Here is a 25,327-nt window from a genome sequence, read left to right on the forward strand (position 1 = left end):
TTCATTGTCACGCTCAAGCATTGAGTTACGTTTATACAGTTACATGCTATGTTGTAATTCTAGAAATATGCGTATGTTTTAGAAGGGTGTATATGATGATGATTTATGTACAGTAAAAGCATAAAATAGACTTACAGCTATAATGTATAATTAAGTCTATGTTTCACATTTAGCACAGACATAAGTTTGATCATATGTAGCTATATAGGAAGACAAAAAATATGTTGGTATTAGGCTGGCTCTTAGTCAAAAGACACCTGGCAGATTTGGGATGTAGGATTGGACTGAGGTCATGGGGGAGGGCTTGAATATGGAGGAAGAGAGTAAGGACAATGAACAGCTAAGGTGCCACAAAGAAGAACTGATGCTTCTCATCTCTCTCCCTTCCTGTCTCTTCCTCTGTGTCCCTCTCTCTGACTCTGTCACACACAAAAAGAAAAAAGAGAGAGAGCGAGTAAAGACAACTCTTGCACATGACTCTAGGGGCACTTCTTGGCAGATATTCGTCCTGTGCCAGCTTGATTGAGAGGCTTTCTGGAACTGTGTAGCATTTGTCACAAATGAACTGTAGTCCCAATTAGCCCTAAGAACTGGGCGGGGGGGGGGGGGGAGCACCACTCATCATTCCTGAAATGTTCTGACATTATGTTGGAAAACTAAGTGTTTCAAAGTTTATTGCCAATAAACATTAGTCCTCATTAGAGATACTCACTTAGTAAGAGGGTGGCAAATTGCATTGCTTTTGCTTCTTTTTCCTAGAAGGCACAAGACTGGTTTTGTTTGTTTGTTTGCTTATTAAATTAGAGACAGGGAGGCAGGAAACAGACTCCTGCATGTGCCCTGACCAGGATCCACCCGGCAAGCCCTCTACTGGGGATGCTCTGCCCACCTGGGCCCGTTGCTTTGTTGCTTGGCAACTGTGCTATTTTAGTGTCTGAGGCAAGGCCATGGTGCTATCTTCAGTGGCCGGGGCCAACTCGATCAAATGAGCCATGGCTGCAGGAAGGGAAGAGAAAGGAAGAAAGAGTGAGAGAGACAGAAGCGAGAAGGGGAGGGGTGGAGAAGCAGATGGGCGCTTCTCCTGTGTGCCCTGACTGGGAATCAAACCTGGGACTTCCATACACTGGGCCAAAGCTCTACTGCTGAGCCAACCAGCTAAGGCTGGGACCAGTTTTTTTAAAACCACTTTTTGATATATTAATACTGCTTGAGGAGGACTAATAGCCCCCAAATTTATTAGTGTTTCTATCCAGTACTTAACATTGACTAACTCCCCCTGAAATTCTCCTCTCCTGTTTCTGCCTCTGTCTCCATCTTTAGTCATTGCTGCCTCCATGCAGGCCACACCCCATTCCCACTTTCTGTGAAGGCAAAGACTTCTGGTGTCCATTGGCTACTCAGGCTGCTTTCTACTTCTGTAGTCCCCATCCTGTGCATAACTTCTCCTCCAAGCTACCCATCAGCCTCTCTGCTCGTCATTACCTCTAGATTTTTATCTGTCTAAGGCTCATCTCCCTGCCTCTACGAGTGGCAGGGTCATCTCTCTTGAAACACAGCATCTATATTGTCACTCTCTTGCTGTAAAACATAAAGAGATTCAGGATTGTCTATTTACATTAAATGCGAACTCCTTACCCTGACCTCCACAGCCTTCCATGTGGCCTAAGTCAACCCTCCTGATCAGTTTCCCAAAGCTTTATTCAATTACCCTATGCCATAACCCAGAACAGCTAAGCTAAATTCATAGAATGAATCCTTTTCTTTATTTCCTTTCCTCCTATGTTTCTATCCCCTCACTATGCTTACTGACATTTTCTGTTCTAGGGCCCATTTCAAAGGACATGTCCATGAAGGTTTTCCTGACCTCATGAGAGAACTCCCTTCCGAGAACCCCACAGCTCCTTATTTGCATTTGTCCTACTTCTCGGCCTATGGATCCAAGCATGTGTCTCCCATCTGCCCAGTGTACATACATAGGAACATACAAGCATATAGTGTAGACAGTAGACAAAGGATAATGTAACATTATGAAGAAAACTCCAGTTTTTAATTCTAAAACCTATATTCCAGCTCCAGCTCTTTCTCTTACAGATCATTTAATCCAAGGGAAACAAAGAGGTCAGAGGGCAGAAGTGCAGAAGGGGACCTAGGTTTGTCAGATGACAGCTATGTCCCAGGCACAGTGCCAGATGGGACACATACATTAGTTCTTTCAATGCACACACAAACCCTAAAACTAAGTTTTATTTTCTCAGTTTAACAAATTAGAAAATTGAAGCTCTGGGAAGTAATGAACTTGCCAAAGTACCTGAGTCTCAGTTTCTTCCTCCAAAAATAAGAAAAATAGTATTTAAGTGTCTACACCATAAATCTTAACTTGTCGGGTGAATCAGTTGAAATGCTTTGTCAACTAGAAGGTGATATAATCTGATTTATTTGTTTTATCCCAACTGATTCCAAGCTTCTTTAGGGTAGGGACATTTTATCATTCTTCTTCAAACTCCCAGTATTTAGCATAAATGCCAGGCACATAGTTACACGACAGCCTCCTTCATGGCTCAGTCTCTCAACCCCTGCAGTACCTACCCTCATACTTTGAGCATAGTAGACACCAATAAATATTTGTTGAATTGCATTGAACTAGAAGGATGTCTCAGCTCAGAACTATTTTTGGGGCCCTATTGACCAGGCAGTGCGAATACCATTACATTGAAAACATCTGTAAAACAAAATATTTTTAAGCTCTAATAATGTCTTGCCTTTTAGAGCAATAATTAATTCCAAAAAATTATGACATTATTACAAAAAAATTGCTCATTTACTCTCAAATAATTTGAGGAGGCCCTTTTGTTTGTTATGATAAGATTTGACCAGAGAGTATAGTCTTCATGTAGATATATAGAGCTTCATCTTTCTTTAATTAATATGCTTGCCAGCACCTTGAATTACCTTCTTGCCAGTCAGTGGATGTTGGATCCACAGATGTTGAGGCACAGGAAGATTTTTAAGCCATAACTACATTCAGTTCACGTGCTTTTCTCCTTAGTGACTATCACTTATATCTGCTTTGCTGTCAGAAATTTTCAGTCCTATATGGTATGGATTTCTTACCAAAAGCCTCATGATATGAGTTCAAATACTTTTAAGGTCTGCCTGAAACCATGTAATCAGGAATGCTATGTAATATAGTATAATCAGAATTCCATAAATACATTTATGTACTTGCTAGAAATTTGAACAGTTATTCACTTGTCATTCAAGTTTTATAGTAAGACATTGGTGTTTGGATTTTTTTTTTTTCAGACATTTCTACGACAACCCCATCCAACTTGTTGGAAGGTCTGCTTTTCAACATTTACCTGAACTAAGAACACTGTAAGTTTGTCTCTTACATATCACTTTCCCCTTGTAGGGTTACTGTAAAAACCAAATGAATATTGACCCTGGCCGGTTGACTCAGTGGTAGAGCGTCAGCCTGGCGTGCAGGAGTCCCAGGTTCGATTCCCGGCCAGGGCACACAGGAGAAGTGCCCATCTGCTTTGTCACCCCTCCCCCTCTCCTTCCTTTCTGTCTCTCTCTTCCCCTCCCGCAGCCAAGGCTCCACTGGAGCAAAGTTGGCCCGGGCACTGAGGATGGCTCTGTGGCCTCTGCCTCAGGCGCTAGAATGGCTCTGGTTGCAACAGAGCGACACCCCAAATGGGCAGAGCATCACCCCCTGGTGGGCATGCTGGGTGGATCCCAGTTGGGCGCATGCGGAGTCTGTCTGACTGCCTCCCTGTTTCCAACTTCAGAAGAATACAAAAAAAAAAGGAAAAAAAAACCAAATGAATATTATAAGTTGAAGTGCTTTGAAAATGGGAATAAAGACTACCCTTTTCTAGAATCTTCTTCCAATAACATTCATATCCCCCTCCTTCTAGGACTTTGAATGGTGCCTCACAAATAAGTGAGTTTCCTGATTTAACTGGAACCGGGAGCCTGGAGAGTCTGTGAGTACTTGAGAAGGCTCTTGACTTTGACCAAAACAGGCACTGCTTTTAAAGCCTGACCGATCTGAATGTCAGTGAATCCAAATCTGTCACTGTGAGATGCCTGAATAAAGAAATTACATCTGGCTTGTGTTTCAACAGGACTTTAACTGGAGCGCAGATCTCATCTCTTCCGCAAACCGTGTGTGATCAGTTACCTAATCTCCAAATGCTGTGCGTATCAGTAAGGCAATAATGTTGTGTAAACAGGCAACTTCCATTTAGGGATGAAGTGGCAGGCATTATTTCAATAATCCTTTAAAAGGGAAAAAACTTCCTTTCTTGCCGGTATCCAGGAGGTCAGGCCTCCGTTGCCCACTTTGGGCTAACGACGTGGCTCTCTGATAGGACCCTTTGCTTCCAAACCCCAAACAGTCTCCCAACTGGCACACATTTCCTTCCAAAAAATAGACAAGCCCCAATAACTGCATTTCCCCCTCTACAGGCTTTGCAGAGCAGAAAAAAAATAACAAAATGGATTTAAAAACCCACTATGGATGCCAAAATAAAAAATTAAGCTATCAGATCCACACTAACCTTAATAAAGGCAACCAACCATTCTTCCGATATCGTTGTGGGTGCCATGTTCTAATGTTTCATCTAATACTTAAACTGTTCGCATATGTTATTTCCATTGGAGCTTTTTTTCTCTGCCTTTCTCATGTTTTATGCAACTCAAAGAGCTTTGTTTTGGCCTGCCATTTTCACCTCAACTCCCATTCAGCCCTATTATCGACCTCTCAAGTGTTGTTGGGACTTAATGAAAGGACCCTTCACTTCTTGCCATGACTCTATTCTCATGCAGTAGACATCTGCAGCAGTTAAATGCCTATCATTCCACCATGGGCTGTCCCAAATAGCAGAACTACACGCAGCACTACAAACACTAAGTGGGAAGACGGGAACATCTGCCGTGGCGGCCACCGCCCCTACCGCAGCTTCTGCGTCACTGCAGACCACAGCTGCTCAGTGACCGGGGTAGCAGCGGCCCCACGTGCGAGCCGTGGAGTCAGGCACTCCTGTTTGAAGGTGAGGGACAGAGCTAGTCTCTTTTTCTTCACCCCACATTGCCCTAGCAGGTGTCGATATAGATGAGAAAACAGAATTAGGGAAGTTAAGTGCATTTGTCAAAGTCACACTGCAAGAAAGTATCAGAGTCCAAATTTTAAATACAGGCAGTTTGATGGAATAACTAGGCAGAAGTCCACGTACAGCAAGTGGTGAAAATCTTGGGTCCATCTTGGAATTCTGCCTACCACACCCAGCACAGGTGTGATTATCCTCGTTTCTTGAAGAAACTGGCTCAATAACATGACTAGGATTTAACATCCCATACTTAATAAGTAGAGAGCCAGTATTTAAATTGCAGCTGTCTCCACTATGTCACTCAGGTCTAAAACTGCATAAATGGAAGCTGACAGATAAAGTGGTTAAAAATGAAAGCTCTGGGGTCTGTTTTTCTGGTCCAACTCCAGTCTCTCTATGTCCCAGCACAGTATCTTGAGCATATTATTCATTTCTTCTCAGTTTTGTTTCCTAGTCTATAAAATAGAAGTGTAATTCCTTTCTTCAGAGGACATCACGAAAACTAAATGAGTTACTACATGTCAAATACTTATACCAGCACCGGGAACACGGCAGACCTTCAGGCAACGTTAACTTATTTTTCTTTTTTATTTCTTTATTTTTTTAGTGAGAGTTGGGGAGGCAGAGAGACAGACTCCCACATGTGCCCCTACCAGGATCCACTGGCAAGCCCACTAGGGGACAATACTCTGTCCATCTGGGGCTGTTGTACTGTTGCAACCAGAGCCATTTTTTAGCACCTGAGGTGGAGGCCATAGGGCCAACTTGCTTGAGCCAATCGAGCCATGGCCTTGAGAAGGGAAGAAAGAGAGAGAGAGGCAGAGAGAGAGATAAAAATAAGGGAGGATGGAGAAGCAAATGGTCACTTCTCCTGTGTGCTCTGACCAGGAATTGAGCCTAAGACATCCATATGCTGGGCTGACGCTTTGTCAGTGAGCCAACTGGTCAGGGCCAGGCAATGTTAACTCTTTATTTTTTAAGTTTTTTTTAAAGATTTTATTTATTCATTTTAAAGAGGAGAGAGAGAGAGAAAGAGACAGGGAGAGAGAAGGGGATAAGAGCAGGAAGCATCAACTTCCACATGTGCCTTGACCAGGCAAACCCAGGGTTTCGAACTGGAGACCTCAGCATTCCAGGTTGATGCTTTATCCACTGCGCCACCACAGGTCAGGCCAACATTAACTCTTAACATCTTGTTTCTCACTCACTTTACACCATTATTCTTTCCTCAAGGTGAAACTAAAAAAGCCTAGAAAAAACACAAATACATTAGTGGCAGTATCTTTCCATTTTCAAAGCACTTCAGCCTACAATATTGGTCAGTTCTCCACACAGCTCTGCAAGATCAGCAAAGTAGGTATCTTCTCATTTAAAGAGAACTGAGAAACATGTCAGTGCTTTGGCCAATGTCTGAACCAAGTATAATTGGTTGAAGCTGAGGATGGAACATCTTTAGGTTCTGAAAGAAGAGATCTGAGAACTCCCCTCTTAGGCTGAATCATCCACTGCGTACTCATTACATGAGGAAATTTCACTGTACATGAGTGGTTTTTCCCTCAAGTTGCTTCACCTCTATGGGAATTACTTGGTTATGTGTGGCTTTCCCCATTTACTAGCTTGTGATGTTAGGCAAGTCATTTCACATTATATGGGGATAATAATAGTGTCTCCCTCTAAAGTGATCACAAGGACGAAATGAAATAGTTCAAATAGCCTGACCAGGTGGTGGCGCAGTGGATAGAGCGTCAGACTGGGATGCAGAAGACCCAGGTTCGAGACCCCGAGGTTGCCAGTTTGAGCGCAGGCTCATCTGGCTTGAGCAAAAAGCTCGCTAGCTTGTATCCAAGGTCGCTGGTTCAAGCAAGGGGTTACTCGGTCTGCTGAAGGCCCACGGTCAAGGCACATATGAGAACGCAATCAATGAACAACTAAGGTATTGCAATGCGCAACGAAAAACTAATGATTGATGCTTCTCATCTCTCTCCGTTCCTGTCTGTCTGTCTCTGTCTATCCCTCACTCTGACTCTCTCTCTGTCTCTGTAAAAAAATTTTTAAAAAATAGTTCAAATAAAGCTGTAAACATTGAACCTATATATAAGAAGTGCTTGATCAATGTTAACCATGAAAATCATTAGGTAAAAGAAGTTAGGTAGGAAGTAATACTGAGTCTTTATGTAGAAGAAGGTATTATGTACCCTCTACTAAGAAGTACACAGGGCCCTGGCCGGTTGGCTCAGTGGTAGAGCGTCGGCCTGGTGTGCAGGAGTCCCGGGTTCTATTCCCAGCCAGGGCACACAGGAGGAGCGCCCATCTGCTTCTCCACCCCCCCTCCTTCCTCTCTGTCTCTCTCTTCCCCTCCCGCAGCCAGGGCTCCATTGGAGCAAAGTTGGCCCAGGCGCTGAGGATGGCTCTGTGGCCTCTGCCTCAAGTGCTAGAATGGCTCTGGTTGCAACAGAGCGATGCCCCAGATGGGCGGAGCATCGCCCTCTGGTGGGCATGCTGGGTGGATCCCGGTCGGGCACATGCGAGAGTCTAACTGCCTCCCCGTTTCCAACTTCAGAAAAATACAAAAAAAATCAAATAAAAAAAAAGAAGTACACAGGAAGGATTTGTCCCCTAGAAGTCTGTGGAAATGAGTGAACCAAATTACTATCAGCTTTGATATGTGTGTCCATTTTATTTCACTCACTTTCCAAAATTATATACCATATTGTTAATCAGGTATATTATGTTTAGGTGGGAAGTATGGTTTTATTATTTTGTTTATTTGGTTTAGTCTTTGAAACATCTAGTATAACCTACAAATTAGTGTTTGTAAATAGCTTTATCTGAGCTATTCATGTCCAGTAAATTAATTAAATTCCATTTATTCAAAAAAATGTAGAGTAAAGTGATCAATTAAAGAATAAAATAACTTAAAAACCTCTTAGAAAACAGTATTGATTTTTCTAGTTGTATAGTGGTGATCTGGTTTTAAGAATTAAAATCAGCCTGACCAGGTAGTAGCACAGTGGATAGAGCATCGGACTGGGATGCAGAGGACCCAGGTTCGAGACCCCGAGGTCACCAGCTTGAGCACGGGCTCATCTGGTTTGAGCAAAATCCCACCAGCTTGAACCCAAGGTCGCTGGCTCCAGCAAGGGGTTACTTGGTCTGCTGAAGACCCACGGTCAAGGCACATATGAGAAAGCAATCAATGAACAACTAGGGTGTTGCAACACGCAATGAAAAACTAATGATTGATGCTTCTCATCTCTCTCCGTTCCTGTCTGTCTATCCCTCTCTCTGACTTACTCTCTGTCTCTGTAAAAAATAAAAAATTTTTAAAAAAAGAATTAAAATCAGGCATGAAAATGTGTTAGTTGATTAGCTGATAACTTCTAAAACATGAGACAAGATTTTATATATGTATATTTGATTTAAATAATTTTCTTAATGAATTCATTTATATTTTGTGATGATCTACAATGTTCTAGCTGTTATTTTACTAAAGTAAGTACAAATCAAATTAAATAATTGTACCTCTGTTTCTATGAGCTGCCATATATATGTAAAATTTTATCTACCAGCTTTCTTTTTTTTTAAGCTTTCTGCAAATTACCATAGCTTGTTTTAGATTAGTTATATTATACTCTAAATATATCCAGATGTTTTTGTTATTCTGTAATTTGTTGAGTTTTGGCTGAAGACTTTCTTAGACTCTCCCCATCCCTTATAGTGATTGATTGCAAAGTTAGTGCTATGTTTTGAATTGTTGTTGGGCTTTTATTTTAGTTGATTAGAAAAGAACCAACAATGATTCTTTTAACTGTGGAAACATAGCAGCTCTTAGAAACAGAGGTACAATTATTTAATTTGATTTGTACTCATTTCAGTAAGCTAATAGCTAGAACACTGTAGATCATCACTAACAAAATATAAATGAATTCATTAAGTAAATTATTCAAATCAATTAAAGACATATAACAGTTACATTTTAGTAAACATTTGAATCTACTGCTTAATCCAATAATCCCAGTGACTACCTGCTCCATGTCAAGACTGGAGAAATGTTCCATGTCGGCCTTCAGGAGATATATCAGTTTGGAGGTTAAAGGGGAGCAAAGCATGTTTCCTTACAATTAATATGTAACAGATTTTCTCTTTTGTACCTTTCATTTTTCAGAGATCTGTCTTACAACCTCCTGGAAGATTTACCCAGTTTTTCAGCCTGCCAAAAGCTTCAGAAAATGTATGTCTACAAAGTCTCTAAGTCACCTAGCAAAAAATAAGAGCCCAACTTCACATTTCCAGAAATCATTGGTTCGCCTACGCTGTGGCTCATGGGGGAGGCATTTGATGAGTTCCCTTCTTGCACACATAGGCGTGACTGTATGGGATGGCTATAAAGTTGGAAAATACAGATAATATTTTTTTACCATGCACTGTACGATAAATAAACCATTTATTATTTCCTTTTTCCCCCCCTGAACTTGTTGTAATACTGTAGGTTTGGTTGACCTTTAAAATTTTGCTAAACTTACATATCCAATAAGTCTTGTTCTTTTGTAATATCAGGTACATTTGTTTCACAATAGTCATCCTTAGGAGCAGGTACCACTGACTCTACTTACACACAAAACATTGTAGAATTCCTCTCTTAAAATTGCCTCCTCTATAAAACATCAGCCTTATTGCTTTATAGTCATACTTTGGTTTTAAAGAGTATTAACCATTGATGCTTTCCTACTTAATTTTTCTCTGAATGCCTTTGGGCAATTAAAAGAGGAAAAAAATAACCCATTTTGAAACTCCTGAAGACCCTCACATATAAGAAAGGCTCAGGAGGCAGAGCCAGGAGAGGCATCCTCAGAGTGTTTGAAAGTAGGTGGCATTTGGAATGTCGTTTTATAGTCACCCAAAAGAACTACTAGCTGCTTTGGAGGAGAGACAAACAATCCTTAAGTGTATAAATTATACTGGTCTTTTTTTTTAAACAAAACAAAAAAATTTATAAAGGTCACTTGATAGTCACATTCCATGTGTTTCTTTGAGTGAGGGCAGGTAATCCCTCTGTAAAAGTTCTCTGAAGACTAATCTTTGAAACCAGTGACTCTGAAATGAATCTTTGGACCTCTGTCATTTCAGAGATCTGCGGCACAATGAAATCTATGAAGTCAAGACCGACACTTTCCGGCAGTTGCTTAGCCTCCGATCTCTGTGAGTACCGCCTCCCGGCACCTTCCCCATCACAGAGCACTTTCTTTTGTGGGTCTTCCCATAATATTTTCTCGTCAGTATATATGCATATTGTTGGGGCTTCATGAAAATTTGCTACAGAAAGGCAAATGTTTTGCTGATGACCATTTCCAGAAACAAATGTTCAAAAGTCGTAAATTTGCAGTCTGCTGCAGAGAAAGAAGAAGGAGGCCATGCTGCTAAGCAGCGGACAGAACTGACAGGATGGGCTTCTGGTTCCAGGCCTGCAGTTGTCAGGGCTTGTTTTGCATTACAAGAAAAACAAATGACCACACGATTCTTCCTGCCTATTTTTCTTTTGGTGATTAAGCAACTTTTCAAAGTGCATCTCAAAGTGTTTAAGAATTACCTAGGGGGCAGGGTGACTGTAAGAAATGCAGATTCCAGGTTTTCTACTGCCTCCTGACTTAGAATCTCTGGAGTGGGACCTGAAAATCTGCATTTTTACAAGTACACTAAGATTTGAGCACAACTGTATTCAAAACTGCTTCTGTTGCTCAGCCAACTAAGAATTGTATATATACTGCTCACAAAAATTAAGAGATATTTCAAAATGAATATGAAGCGATAAAAAAAAGCATTTGATTTATTTTTTTTATTAAACAAAAACATCAGAAAAGCAAATGACAAGTTTAAAAAAGTTGTTTGATTATGGAAATGAGATGCAAAACCAACTTTTATTTCATTGGTGAAAATGCACTATACAAAAGGCTGAAAGTCAGCCCTGGCCGGTTGGCTCAGCAGTAGAGCATTGGCCTGGCGTACGGAAGTCCCGGGTTCGATTCCCGGCCAGGGCACACAGGAGAAGCACCCATCTGTTTCTCCATCCCCTCCCCCTCTCCTTTCTCTCTGTCTCTCTCTTTCCCTCCAGCAGCCAAGGCTCCATTGGAGCAAAGTTGACCTGGGCATGAGGATGGCTCCATGGCCTCTGCCTCAGGCACTAGAATGGCCCTGATTGCAGCAGAGCAACGCTCCAGATGGGCCAAGCATCACCCCCTGGTGGGCATGCCGGGTGGATCCCGATTGGGTGCATGCAAGAGTCTGTCTGTCTGCTTCCCCCTTGCTTCTCACTTTGGAAAAATAAAAAATAAAAAAAAAAGGAAAAAGGCTGAAAGTACTGGAGTATCTGCACGTTCCCTGATCCCCTAATTTTTATGAGCAGTGTATTTAATTCCATTTTATGATTGAAAACCCCCTCTATTAACCATAAGTTAAAAAAGAAACCTTCATAACATTTTTTTTTTTGGTGACAGTTTAACATTTCCAGCCTGAAACCGGATTTCATTGTAATTTTAATGAATGATGACAATATGCAATGTTTAAACTATGGTATACCGGTATACCGTTAAAAACCTTTTACTTCCTAAAGTTTTTCATAATACTTAGAGACTATACCTTCATAAAATACTACCATTCCTCAAAACATTTTAAATTCACCTTTAAGAATCTCCTTCCAAAACTTTACTTTAAAAACCATCTTGTTCTTAATTTAGTTGTGTTGCCTTTTCCTTACTTTTGATCTAAATCAGTTTGTGAAGTTCTTTTTTTTTGTAAACGTAAAATAAAAATATATTACTTACTTTTATTTCTACTTTATTCACCAGGTTGAACCTCTTGGTTTGCATGATTTTGTGGGGTTTTCTGGGTCAAGTGACTAGCAAACCATTTTCAGAAGTCAACCCTGGCTGCTTTGGAGAAGAGCCTTACTCTACATATAAGTGGCAGTCTGACCTGACCTTGAATCCATGTCTCCTGGTTTTGAACCTGGTGTTCTGTCCATGTACACCATGGTAGTTAGTTCTCTGTGATGCACTGATACTGTCTTCACAGGCAGCATGTAATCAAATGGGTCACATAAAATTAGCAGTGGTCTCAAACTTTGCTGACTTAAGTCTTTGTCCATTTTTAGAACCAAAATCAGATGTATTAATATCTTTTGGCTCGACTATGTTTAAATAATTTTCTTTAATTTAAATACATATTTCTCAGACTGCTGACAATATGACTGAGAATATAAGAAATCTTCCCAGGAATATGCTCCTTTGGAATTTTTTACCTAAATTGACAGTCTCTGGGGGCTTTATAATCTTTTTTGTTGTTGTTTTGGTTTGGGGTTTTGGGGGTTTTTTTGGGGGGAGGTGTATTTTTCCAAAGCCGGAAACGGGGAGGCAGCCAGACAGACCCCCGCATGCACCCGACCGGGATCCACCCGGTACGCCCACCAAGGGGTGACATTCCGCCCATCTGGGGCGTTGCTCTGTTGGGACCAGAGCCACTCCAGCGCCGGGGGCAAAGGCCAAGGAGCCATCCCGAGCGCCCAGGCCATCCCTTGCTCCAATGGAGCCTCGGCTGCGGGAGAGGAAGAGAGAGACAGAGAGGAAGGAGAGGGGGAGGGGTGGAGAAGCAGATAGGCGCTTCTCCTGTGTGCCCTGGTCGGGAATCGAACCCAGGACCTCTGCACGCCAGGCCGATGCTCCACCACCAAGCCAGCGGGCCAGGGCCGGGCTTTATAATCTTTGAGAAACCTGAATTAACGTTAGTTCCAATATGCTCACAAACCAGGACACTTTACAAGGAGTACTTAGAGCCGGGTGAGGGCTGTGAGCCATTCCCACCTGGGATCTGGCAGAGCTGTGCAGAGGAGGACTCACCACATGCTGGACAAAAATAGTGCACATTGAACATAAGTAGTGCTTCAGGGGAACCAGAAAAGGTGCTCCACCCAGGGATTCAAGACTTACCAGAAGCCTTGAAATTAACATTTTCCTTTAGAATTCTTTCCCTTTACTTGCATCTCTTCCACAAACATTGTGCACAAAACTGTACATTGGAAGTGAGAGACTGTTCAGAGATGTAGAATCTAGCCTTTGTTCCAAGAAGTGTACCATTTAGCAGGGAGATATAAAACTTACTCTCAAGCAACTATGCTGTATATTAGAATTTGGAATAGAGGCAGCCTCAAATGTATGGTTAACACCTTGCTCCTTGGAGTCAGACAGAGCTGGAGTTTAGGTTGTGACTATACTGCTTAATAGGAGTTGACAAGCTATTCAACTTCTCTAAGATTTGGTTTCTTCATCTGTCACATCAGGGTAGCAATACCTGTAAGTATTATTCTACATAACTGCATTCATGACATAGTTATGTAAATGAATTAACACAGTTTTTGGTACCTAGTAATTGATGTGTTAGCTTTTATAATTATATATATTTATATATTTTAAAAGGGTTTCAGTTCCCCTCTGCTCTTAATAAGTGATTGCATTTTTTTATTTACTCATTTTAGAGAAGAGAGAGAGGGAGAGAGAGAGAGAAAGAGAGAGAGAGGGAGAGGAAGAGCAGGAAGCATCAACTCCCATATGTGCCTTGACCAGGCAAGTGTAGGGTTTTGAACCTGCGACCTCAGCATTCCACGTTGACGCTTTATCCCCTATGCCACCACAGGTCAGGCCTAAGTGACTGCATTTTACATTGATGAAGAACCATTTGTAAAATTGTGAAGTGGAGAAAGTTCAGGATGTATGGGGAAGTGGCCAGTCTCAGTTTGTCCAGAATCTGGGACCTGTGTGGCAATGTCTTGAAATATAAGAGATAACTCTGAAAGGGTCAATTAAGGTGAAGCATGAAGAGTTTTGAGTGATAAACTGAGGAATCTATCTTTAAATAAACAGGTATGGGCAGGTAGAGAAGGATGGTGTGTTGTTTAAAAAAAAAGTTCTGGAGCAAAACATTCCAATTTCACTGTTTACTGCTGCATGACAATGGGCAAATTATATAATGTCCCTGTCTCAGTTTCCTCATGTGTAATAACATAACCAATGTCATAGGATTATTATAAGCATTATGAGATATTCCATGTTCATTAGTAGCTGAGAGCCTAAGTAAATGGAAGTTGTTGTTGTTAGTAATTATTATTATTATTATTATCATTATCATTATAGAACTGAATAGTTGATTTGCAAGTAGTGAAAGCAAAAGACATTTTTTCAATGTTATTTTATAATTAAAATGGCATAGCAGCCCTGGCCAGTTGGCTCAGTGATAGAGCGTCAGCCTGGCGTGCAGAAGTCCCGGGTTTGATTCCCAGCCAGGGCACACAGGAGAAGTGCCCATCTGCTTCTCCACCCCTCCCCCTCTCTTTCCTCTCTCTCTCTTCCCCTCCCACAGCGAGGCTCCATTGGAGCAAAGATGGCCCCGGGCGCTGGGGATTGCTCCTTGGCCTCTGCCCCAGGCGCTAGAGGGGCTCTGGTCACACAGAGCGACGCCCCCGGAGGGGCAGAGCATCGCCCCCTGGTGGGCAGAGCATCACCCCCTGGTGGGTGTGCCAGGTGGATCCCGGTCAGGCGCATGCGGGAGTCTGTCTGACTGTCTCTCCCTGTTTCCAGCTTCAGAAAAATATACACACACACACACAAAAAAAAAATGGCATGGCAATAAATTTTGAGTAAGATAGCCATTAAATGTGACCATTTAAACTTCTTTCCCAACCCCCAAAGATTTGTTTTTTCTCCAAGTTTCTGACCATTTATGCAGTCAAGTTCTGGCTAGAGGTGACTGACCTTAAGAGTTTCTGTATAAAGTGGCCTATGCAGGTGCAATTCACATATACAGACATGCCATTGGCAGCTGGTAGTTTGTGCTGTATCAATATACTATATGTAGCAAATATGTTCTTGAAAAGTTAGGTGTACATTAGTTTATATAAATTGAGTATTTTAAGCAAAAAAGGACAAATTTTACTCTAGAGAAATGCTGTCATTAATTTATTTTTAAAATATAAAAGAGGCCTGACCAGGTGATGGTGCAGTGGATAGAGTATCAGCCTGGGACACAGAGGACCCAGGTTCGAAACTCCAAGGTCGCTGGCTTGAGCATGGGCTCACCAGCCTGAGTGCAGGGTTGCTGGCTTGAGCATGGGATCATAAACATGACCCCATGATTGCTGGCTTGAACCCAAAGGTCACTAGCTTGAAGCCCAAAGTCTATGGCTTGAGTAAGGGGTCGCTGGCTCAGCTGGAGCCCCCCCCCCCATCAAGGCACATAGGAGAAAGCAATCAATCAACAACTAAGGTGCTACAGTGAAGAATTGATGCTTCTCATCTCTCTCCCTTCTTGTCCATCAGTCCCTGTCTGTCTCTCTCTCTCTCTCTTTCTCTCACTAAGAATAAGTAAATAAAATAAAATGTAAAAGAGACCACTATCTCATTTATCATCTTTCTAAATTCAAACATTCATTAATTTGGGTGGGCAAAAGACTAAATAAATTCTCTCTACTAAATAGCACAAAGGAGAGGGCTACCAAAAGGCAGAGTTCATCTTGCTTTTTTTCTTTTTAGCTTTTGCAGAAAATCTACAAGTATTTCAACCTGCCATTATTCATTTCAGTGTATCAGTTTGCTGTTGGTGTAAACATTGGATGAATAATAAATAGGCGTGTCACTTCCCTAGAAAAACTCAAAGAGCCAGCGTGCTCATCTTGGATAAGTACAGACGGGGGGATGCCTGACCAGGCAGTGGTGCAGTGGTGCAGTGGATAGAGCATAGGACTGGGACGAGGAGGACCCAGATTCGAAACCCCAAGGTCACTGGCTTGAACACAGGCTCACCAGCTTGAGTGCGAGGTCACTGGCTTGAGCGTGGGATCCTAGACATGATCCTGTGGTCACTGGCTTGAGCCCAAGGTCGCTGGCTTGAGCAAGGGTCACTCACTCTGCTGCAGCCTCCCTACCCTCTGGTCAGGGCACATGTGAGAAAGCAATTGGTGAACAACTAAGGAGACTAAGGAGCCACAACGAAGAATTGATGCTTCTCATGTCTCTCCCTTCCTGTCTGTCTGTCCTTATCTGTCCCTCTCTCTATGTCACATACATACACAAAAACAAAAGAATCAGATGTGTGGTCAGGGTTAGGAAGATGACAAGTGTGATCAGCTGAGTGAGGTAGGTAGACTGGATGGATCAGGGAAGCACTCTCTAAGCAGGTAGCATTTGAACTGAGACCTGGAGTATAAGTCAGACTTTTTATTTTATTTTATTTTTTTGTATCTTACAGATTTTTATTTCTAATAAAGTAAATATTAATTTTAAATATCCCACATAAAAAGCTCTTTAGGGAGTCTTTTATTTTCCTCCAGACAAAAAGGGTCTTGAGACCAAAAAGTGAGAAAATTACTGTGGTTTATCTCCAGCCATGGTTGGTCTATTTTTTGCTCTGACCTCATGGGTGCCATGGTGATAGAGCTACGACCACCCCTCTGTCGTAGGGGTGGGGACCTGTTGGAACTTGGAGTAGCTTTTCTTTTTTTTTTTTAATTTTGGGTTTTTTTACTCTTTTTTATTTACCTTTTCTTTTTCATTTATCTTATTGTCTCTTTTTTCATTTTTCTTTTTTTCTCACTTTTTCTTTCTTCTCAATTTTTCTTTTCTTTGTTCTAGTCTCATTTTTTAATATTTTCTTTACTTTGGTTTTCTTTGGACGGTAATGTTTTTGTTGTTGAATTTGTTGGGATGACATTGGTTAACAAGATTACACAGGTTTCAGGTGCACATTTCTACCATCATCTGCCTGCTACGTTGAGTACTCACCACCCCAGGTTCTTTGTTCTTTCTCTCACTTTTTCTTTAGAATTGTTTTAGTTGGGATAGTTAGTATTGATATAGTTACTATAGTTAGCATTGTTCATTAGTATTGTTAGTTCGCGTTGTTAGCATAGTTAGTATAATCAGCATTGGTATAGTTAGCATCCTTTATTAGCATTTAGCATCGTTAGTATTAGTTACCATAGTTTGTTCAGTTAGTATTGTTTATTAGCATAGTTAGCAATCATTGATATTATTTTCACTTAGTATAGTTAGCAAGTCACCATGTCAAATGAACTTGCAGCCATCTCTGCCTACAAGGAGCCCTACATTGGCCATTACGAGCTAATGAACATCATTGGCGAGGGAACCTTGGCCAAGGTGAGGCGGGTCCAGCACATTCTGACTGGAACAGAGGTGGCCATTGAAGTTATTAATTGGCAGAGATCCTAGGGTTGAATCATCCAAGTATCATCAAATTACTCCAGGTGATTGCCACCCAGGAATCACTACTGCTCTTTCTGGAGCATGTGAGGGGAAGGGACTGGTCTGAATGTCTGGAGGCCCACAGTCGCAGGACTGAGGAGGAGACCCAAGCCATGTCCTGGCAGCTGTTGTCAGCAGTTCAGTGCTGCCACCAAAGGGGCATCATCACAGGGACCTGAAGCCAGAAAATATACGGAGAGATGCTGAGCTGAATGTCAAACTTGCAGACTTTGACCTCAGTAGTGAATTTACGGGCCATAAGCTGTGGTACTCTCAGGTCACCCCAGATCCCCTCCAGTGCCAAACCTATGGTGACCCTGGGGTGGGTGTATGGAGCCTGGGGACAGTTCTTTATAGGAAGGTGATGGGGACCATGCTGTTTGTGGGGGAGGAATTTGGGGAACAAACCGCAGATACTGAACGAGCTCTTTCATACACCATACTGTATGTCTACAGAAGGTCAAAACTTTTTTTAAAAATGAATGACCCTTGACCCCACCAAAAAAGAATCTCAGAAGATAGAATGAAAGATCCATGGCTCAACATGGGCCAAGAGTAGGAACTTAGGCCTTACAGTGAGCCGCCCTGTGATGACATGGAACCCCAGGAAACAGAAATCAAGAAGGACCTGGCATTCGAGCAGAATGAGATCCAGGAGTCAGAAACAGGAAGAAAATACAACAGTGATGGGCACACTTCTGATCTCAAGTACCACAGAAACCAAGGTGTAGGGCCACACCTCAGGGTACAGCCCTGCCCCTCCCCTGACTCCAACACCTGCAGTCCTTCCCCAACCCAAGAGGTTCAGTCATCAGGGTAGAAGACCAAAGAGCCTGCCAGCCAGGCTAAAATCAAAGATGACCATTCCCCCAGACAGCCTGGAGTCAAAGATCAGCACCCCAAGCCCAGCCTAACCCTCCAACATGGCCCTGGGAGCTTCCCCCTTACCCACAGCAGCTCCACTCTGAGATGGTGGAGCCTCAGAGGGACCAACAGCAAAAACTCCCCCTACACTGAGCAGCCTAATGGTGAAAGCCCAGCCTCTCCCTCCAGCCAGAGCCAGGACCAGCAGGGAGTGGCGAGAAGGGTCTCCAGGTTCCTATTCAAACTCATGTGCTGCCTGACCACTGGTGGCACAGTGGATAAAGTGTCGGCCTCGGAACACTGAGGTTGCCGGTTCAAAACCCTGCACTTGTCTGGTCAAGGCATATATGGGAGTTGATGCTTCCTGCTCCTCTCTCTCTCTCTCTCTCTCTCTCCCTCCCTCCCTCCTCTCTAAAATGAATAAATAAAAATAAAAAAATAAAAAAGAACTCATGTGCTGTGGGCTGTCCACTAACAAACAGCATCACAAAAAGACAAGACTCAAGCCAATATGATTTTTAACTGTGGACGGCCAAGGCAAGGCCATAGTCAAAGTCTGTGAGGGAGGTCAAGCCGCACTCCCTGCATTTTAAAAATGCCAAGCTTGAAGGGCTGAGCTCCAGGAAGGCTGGCCACGTGGTGCAGGAGACCAGCCAGGGGCTGGAGGCAATCAGCTGCGGGTGAGAGCCCGCCGGAAGTGCCCGCTGTATGCGCATGGGTCTCTGGGTGGGAGGACTCAGTCCAGTGGACAATGGAGGTGCGCAAACTGTCACAGCATCCTCTGCACGGGTTCACATCAGGAGCAGAAAGCACAGCATCTCTGTGGCCTTTAGAAGCACCTTCTCCAAAATACTTGCCGAGTTTGGAGGATCGCCAGGGGCCCCCTGGGGTTCAGGAGGAAAGGCAGACCTCTTTGCACGTCCACCTCTCGGCCCCCACCTGAATGAAACTTGAGAGACTGGCCTGTTTTTCCTGTCCAGTCCTTCCCCTCCCCTACTCATCGTCCTTTCCTCCCATGTTTGTGGGGGTTCTAAGTAAAGTATTTAGTTCTAACTTTCGTAATCAACTTGATGCTCCGGAGAAATGTACTGGAGACTCTGTTTTCATCCTCCCTGCACAGAACGGGGACTGTGCATCCTCCAGTGTGAGAAGCGCGTCTGATGTAGTGTACTTGGACTTGAGACAGAACACCCAACAGCGAGGAATGCGGTTTCGCAGGAAAAAAGGCCAGCACCCAGAATACCGGGCCGGTTCCGGTTCTGGACACCAAGGTGCAGCAGTGGGTGAAGCAGGCAGGGGTCTCCGTTCTCCTGCAGCTGACAGCCTGTGTGCCCTGTGACATCAGCAGGAATCGTCTCCCCTGCCTCTTGGCTTTGCTCACTTCCTGCAGCTGATGTCATTCTCAGTGGGCTTTCCCTTTATTAAGTCCGACTTTTAAAGTGCTGGAGGAAAAATGCTCCAGGCAGAGGGAACAGCACAGGTCAAGAAAAGAGTTCAAGTGGGAAAGAATTTCACATTTTTCATGGTGGCCGCAGCTTAGTGAGCTAGAGTGAGAACAGCAGGAGCTGTGGCTGCCGTCGAAGGGCAGAGCTGTGGGCCGTGGGAACGAGTATGGATTTTATTCTGAGAACAATGGTCAACCCTAGTAAATAGTGAAGAATGTCCTTCCTCTGCACACATTTTTGTTTATCTCTACATATTTCAAGATTCACCAGGCAGGGTAGGTTTTCTTATATCTGAGAGCCAATGAAGAATATGATGGCCCTGGTCGGTTGGCTCAGTGGTAGAGCGTCGACCTGGCGTGCAGGAGTCCCGGGTTCGATTCCTGGCCAGGGCACACAGGAGAGGCGCCCATCTGCTTCTCCACCCCTCCCCCTCTCCTTCCTCTCTGTCTCTCTCTTCCCCTCCCGCAGCCAAGGTTCCATTGGAGCAAAGATGGCTTGGGCACTGAGGATGGCTCTGTGGCCTCTGCCTCAAGCGCTAGAATGGCTCTGGATGCAACAGAGCAACGCCCCAGATGGGCAGAGCATCGCCCCCTGGTGGGCATGCCGGGTGGATCCTGGTCGGGCGCATGCAGGAGTCTGTCTGACTGCCTCCCCATTTCCAGCTTTGGAAAAATGAAAAAAAAAAAAGAATATAAGTAAAAAACTGTATGTGTTTTTCCCACTTTAGTCCTTACCATACCAGTTCCCTGAACATGTAGAAATGGAAATCAAAACATTCATTTCAAAACGGGAAAGATCTACCTGCCTCTGGTTCTTACATCACTGACTAGCTGATCTTGACCTTTTCACTGAGGAACATGCGGTGTTCCTTTGATTCACCTGTCATCTTTCCCTGTTATCTCAACCACATAGACCGATGTGTGACTCTTACCAGTTTGTACATTAAGTGGTCCCTTCCCCTCCTTGCCCTGATCTTTCCATTCCTGGGTTCTTTGCAGGCTGGAAACTACCTTCCCCTGATGTCAGCATGCAAGGGAAAAAATGACTTTGCCCTAGAGCAGTGGTCGGCAAACTCATTAGTCAACAGAGCCAAATATCAACAGTACAACGATTGAAATTTCTTTTCTTTTCTTTTCTTTTTTTTTTTTACAGAGACAGTGAGTCAGAGAGAGGGATAGACAGGGACAGACAGACAGGAATGGAGAAAGATGAGAAGCATCAATCATTAGTTTTTCCTTGCGCGTTGCGACACCTTAGTTGTTCATTGATTGCTTTCTCATATATGCCTTGACCGCGGGCCTTCAGCAGACCAAGTGACTCCTTGCTGGAGCCAGTGACCTTGGGCCCAAGCCGGTGAGCTTTTGCTCAAACCAGATGAGCCCGCGCTCAAACTGGCGACCTTGGGGTCTCGAACCTGGGTCCTCTGCATCCCAGTCCAACTCTCTATCCACTGCGCCACCTCCTGGTCAGGCAAGAGCCAAATTTCTTAAACATAAACTACATAGGTAAGTACATTGTCATTAACTTAATTAGGGTACTCCTAAGCTGGCCTTTGTGCCTGCATGTGGTATTTTGTGGAAGAGCCACGCTCAAGGGGCCGAACGAAGAGCCACATGTGGCTCTCGAGCCCTGGTTTGCCAACCAGGGACCTAGGGCCATACAACTCAGTGTCTGCCGCCCCTGAGTCTGCCCGGACCTCCTTGAGAGCCTTCCAAGAAAGTCTGCACATAAGCCCTGGGTGACTGCGTCCAGCTGACTCCACAGGGCTATAACTTGGCAGTGCAGGGCCACAGTGGGTTGGAAGGATGGGTCTAATGGATCTTTTCCCTCGATGGGACTACACTGATCTGGTGTGAGGGGGAAAAATGGTTCTTGTCCTATAGTCACACAACTTAGTTTTTTCCTGTTGGTCTCTAACATCCCAAATCCATTCAAACCTCCTTAAGAGCCCTCCAAAAAAGTCTGCACTGTGAGCTCAGGGTGAAAGCAGCCAGCAGATTCCTCCTCAGAGCAAGAGCAAGAGCTTGGTATTGCTGGGCCGGAGGGACTCAGCAGTGTGGGATTAGTGCACCCCCCAGGCTGATGCCATATGGAAGGGCGTGCTCGACCCAGAAACAATGGTGTCTGTGTGTGCTATGGGTGAAGGACTCAGCTAACGGGACCTTGGCAGCTGTCCCTTTAGCCTTCACCCCAAAGCCACACCACCCTCTGAGCCACCCTCCCTCTGCCAGAGCCCATGGTGAGTGGCTATGAAAAAAATTTTGTGCACTGGCCCTTTAAAAGAGCCCCCAGGTTTCTAGCAGATTCCTGTCTCCCCCTGGCAGACAAAATCCCCATTGTTATGTGGGCTCCTCTTTCCAACTCTGGTGCCCTAGGCTGGGGAACTGGGAATGGGGTTGAAACTCATCATTCTTTTTTTTTTTTTTTTTGTAAGAGGAAGGGAGGCAGAGACAGATTCACGCATGCGCCCTGACTGAGATCCACCTGGCAAGCCACTAGGGGGCAATGCTCTGCCCATCTGGGGCCCTTGCTCCCTTGTAACCAGAGCCATTTTTTAGTGCCTGAGGTGGAGGCCATGGAGCCATACTCAGTGCCCAGGGCCAACTTGTTCCAATTGAGCCATGCCTGCAGAACAGGGAGAGAGAGAGAGAGAGACAGAGAGACAGAGAGAAGGGGAGGGGGAAGGGTAGAGAAGCAGATAGGTGCTTCTCCTGTGTGTCCTGAGTGGGAATCAAGCCCAAGACATCTATATGCTGGGCTGATGCTGTACCACTGAGCCAACCAACCAGGGCCAAGACTCTTTATTAAGGGGCGACCATTGCAGCTGAGATATCCCTCCAGAATCTTAGCTGCCACCCTAGGAGTGGGGCCAAGCCTTTTCACTTCTTTCCCTTCCTACCAGTCTCAATGGGGCTTCTTCCGTAAATCCTTGATGATAAGACTTTGGTTCAGCTAGCCTTTAGCTGGTTATTCAGGATGATTATTCTATAACAGGGGTTCCCAAACTATGGCCCACAGGCCGCATGCGGCCCCCTGAGGCCATTTATCTAGCCCCCGCTGCACTTCCGGAAGGGGCACCTCTTTCATTGGTGGTCAGTGAGAGGAGCATAGTTCCCATTGAAATACTGAACAGTTTGTTGATTTAAATTTACTTGTTCTTTATTTTAAATATTGTATTTGTTCCCATTTTGTTTTTTTTACTTTAAAATAAGGGCCAGAGATATTTTTATAACTTAAAATGTACTTGCTTGTGAGAGCAAGATCCTCAGGAGTTCCTATCTCTTCCCATTCCCCTACCCCAACTTATCTTAGAAATACCCTAAAGACAGCCCTGGCTGGTTGGCTCAGTGGTAGAGCATCGGCCTGGTGTGCAGAGGTCCCGGGTTCGATTCCCGGCCAGGGCACACAGGAGAAGCACCCATATGCTTCTCCACCCCTCCCCCTCTCCTTCCTCTCTGTCTCTCTCTTCCCCTCCCGCAGCGAGGCTCCATTGGAACAAAGATGGCCCGGGTGCTGGGGATGGCTCCTTGGCCTCTGCCCCAGGCACTGGAGTGGCTCTGGTCGTAACAGAGCAACACCCCGGAGGGGCAAAGCGTCGCCCCCTGGTGGGCATGCCGGGTGGATCCCGGTGGGGCGCATGCGGGAGTCTGTCTGACTGTCTCTCCCCGTTTCCAGCTTCAGAAAAATACAAAAAAAAAACAACAACAATAACAAAAAAAGAAAGAAATACCCTAATGAAATTTTACAACCACATTAAGGTCAGCTTTTTAGCAGGAAGAGAGTAAAATCTAAAATAGCCACCTGAATAATTTTTCTTCACTGTTTTAAACAAGGTTGCTTTAAAGTTCTCTGCTTTAAATCATTTTATTTTAATATCATTTTATAATATTAATCTCCTTATCTGAATGATGATTTGATAAGTTAATTGTTCCAGTCCTGAACAAAAATTAAATTTTGTTAGAAGAATGAATGTATATGGTAAAACTTCACGTGGTCATTTTTGTTTTATATATATATATAATCTTTTCACTTTTTCTTTTAAATAGGAATTTAGCTTGGAACAAAATTGCCATTATTCACCCCAATGCATTCTCTACTTTGCCATCTCTAAGAAAGCTGTGAGTATTTTATTCCTGTTCACTTGTTTATGGCAGATATTTCATAATTAGAGACCATCTAAGCCCACAGTGCACAGATGGCTCAGCCCGCAGTGTTCTCCGCACTAGAGCGATATCAGACCTGAGAGAAGCCCCCTATCCCACAAGGCCATGTGGGCCATTATGTGGCTAATTGAAGTTCTGGGTGACAGCTGGTTCTGGTTATTGAGGTGAAATTTTCCATTTTTGCTGAGTGAGCAGGTGGAATGGAGTAGGATGTCAATTCCATTCTAAAGGGCTTTCAGTTTATAGTTGGCCACTTTGACTAATGGAAGCCCTTTCTGTCCCTTTTCCCCCATGCTCTCCACCTCTTGTTCTTTCCTCTCTCCATCGCCCGTGTCTACTGGAGAAAGAAGGAATTGGTCAGACAGACGTTAAGGGGAGAAGGAGAGGAATAAGACCCCAACATTTTCCCCTCACCCCTAACTTAATCCAGTCAGCATCACTTTTCAAATTAGATGTAGCATCTGCCACTTCATTTTAGATATCTCCCCCCAGCAAAATTAAGCTGAATATAGAAATTCCAATTTGGATGAGATTAAAACATTTCTCCCCTGCAATTCTGATTGTAAATAGAAAAGGTATCAGAAGCTAAAGCCAAAATAGTTACTTTTACCATTATGAGTGAGGACCATGCTTAGAAGTTTTTATGGAAGAATTTAATAATCTTTAGGTTGCTTTTTTAACATAAACATTTTATGCTAACACAGACTAAAAGCCAATTGTTGTTTGATGTTTTGCAGGGACCTATCGTCCAACCTCCTGTCGTCTTTTCCTGTAACTGGGTTACATGGTTTAACTCACTTAAAATTAACAGGAAATCATGCCTTACAGAGCTTGATATCATCTGAAAACTTTCCAGAACTCAAGTGAGTTTGTCATTAAAGCTAATAAGATACATTTGTGGTCATGTGAAATAACAGACGTGTTATAGTGGTTTTCAAAATTTATGAGGTCATGGGATTCTTTTGAATTGCATTGCATGCCCTCAGGTCCGCTGTGCCTGAGGCATTGTTAGGACAAGTCCCAAAGTGGGAGACTAGATCTTCCTGACTACATTTCGTTCTTCTTAAAGATGCCTCCTGGAATCATTGAGTTCATGGAAAGAGTTTGAAAACCATTGATCCATGGGATATAAACCAGGACATGTAATTAAATAACGTTAGAACATTATTGTACTCCTGTTTACATTTTTTAATTCATCTAGCTTGTATATATGTTCTAATAAAATGTACTAAATTAATATTTGCTTGAGGAAGTAATGCTCTTTAACATTTGTTATGCTTATTATTGATTTTTTAAAAATCCCTTGAAAGAATATATACACATATATATTTCTTTTTTTTTTTTTCTTTCATTTTTCCTGAAGCTGGAAACAGGGAGAGACAGACAGACTCCCGCATGCGCCCGACCGGGATCCACCCGGCACGCCCACCAGGGGCGAA

General features: G+C 43.5%; 1 protein-coding gene across 1 annotated transcript in view; it reads left to right on the plus strand.

Annotated features, from left to right (window-relative positions):
• LGR5 (leucine rich repeat containing G protein-coupled receptor 5) overlaps positions 1-25,327 on the plus strand; it is a 146,145-nt gene that overhangs the window by 115,240 nt on the left and 5,578 nt on the right. Inside the window, exons 9-15 of the mRNA XM_066257668.1 lie at positions 3,304-3,375; positions 3,921-3,989; positions 4,131-4,202; positions 9,280-9,345; positions 10,242-10,313; positions 23,772-23,843; positions 24,626-24,751. Coding sequence (XP_066113765.1) covers positions 3,304-3,375; positions 3,921-3,989; positions 4,131-4,202; positions 9,280-9,345; positions 10,242-10,313; positions 23,772-23,843; positions 24,626-24,751 — 549 coding nt within the window. The remainder of the gene's footprint in view (positions 1-3,303; positions 3,376-3,920; positions 3,990-4,130; positions 4,203-9,279; positions 9,346-10,241; positions 10,314-23,771; positions 23,844-24,625; positions 24,752-25,327) is intronic.

The sequence above is a fragment of the Saccopteryx bilineata genome, chromosome 2 (genome assembly GCF_036850765.1).
Source record: "Saccopteryx bilineata isolate mSacBil1 chromosome 2, mSacBil1_pri_phased_curated, whole genome shotgun sequence".
Lineage (NCBI taxonomy): Eukaryota > Metazoa > Chordata > Mammalia > Chiroptera > Emballonuridae > Saccopteryx > Saccopteryx bilineata.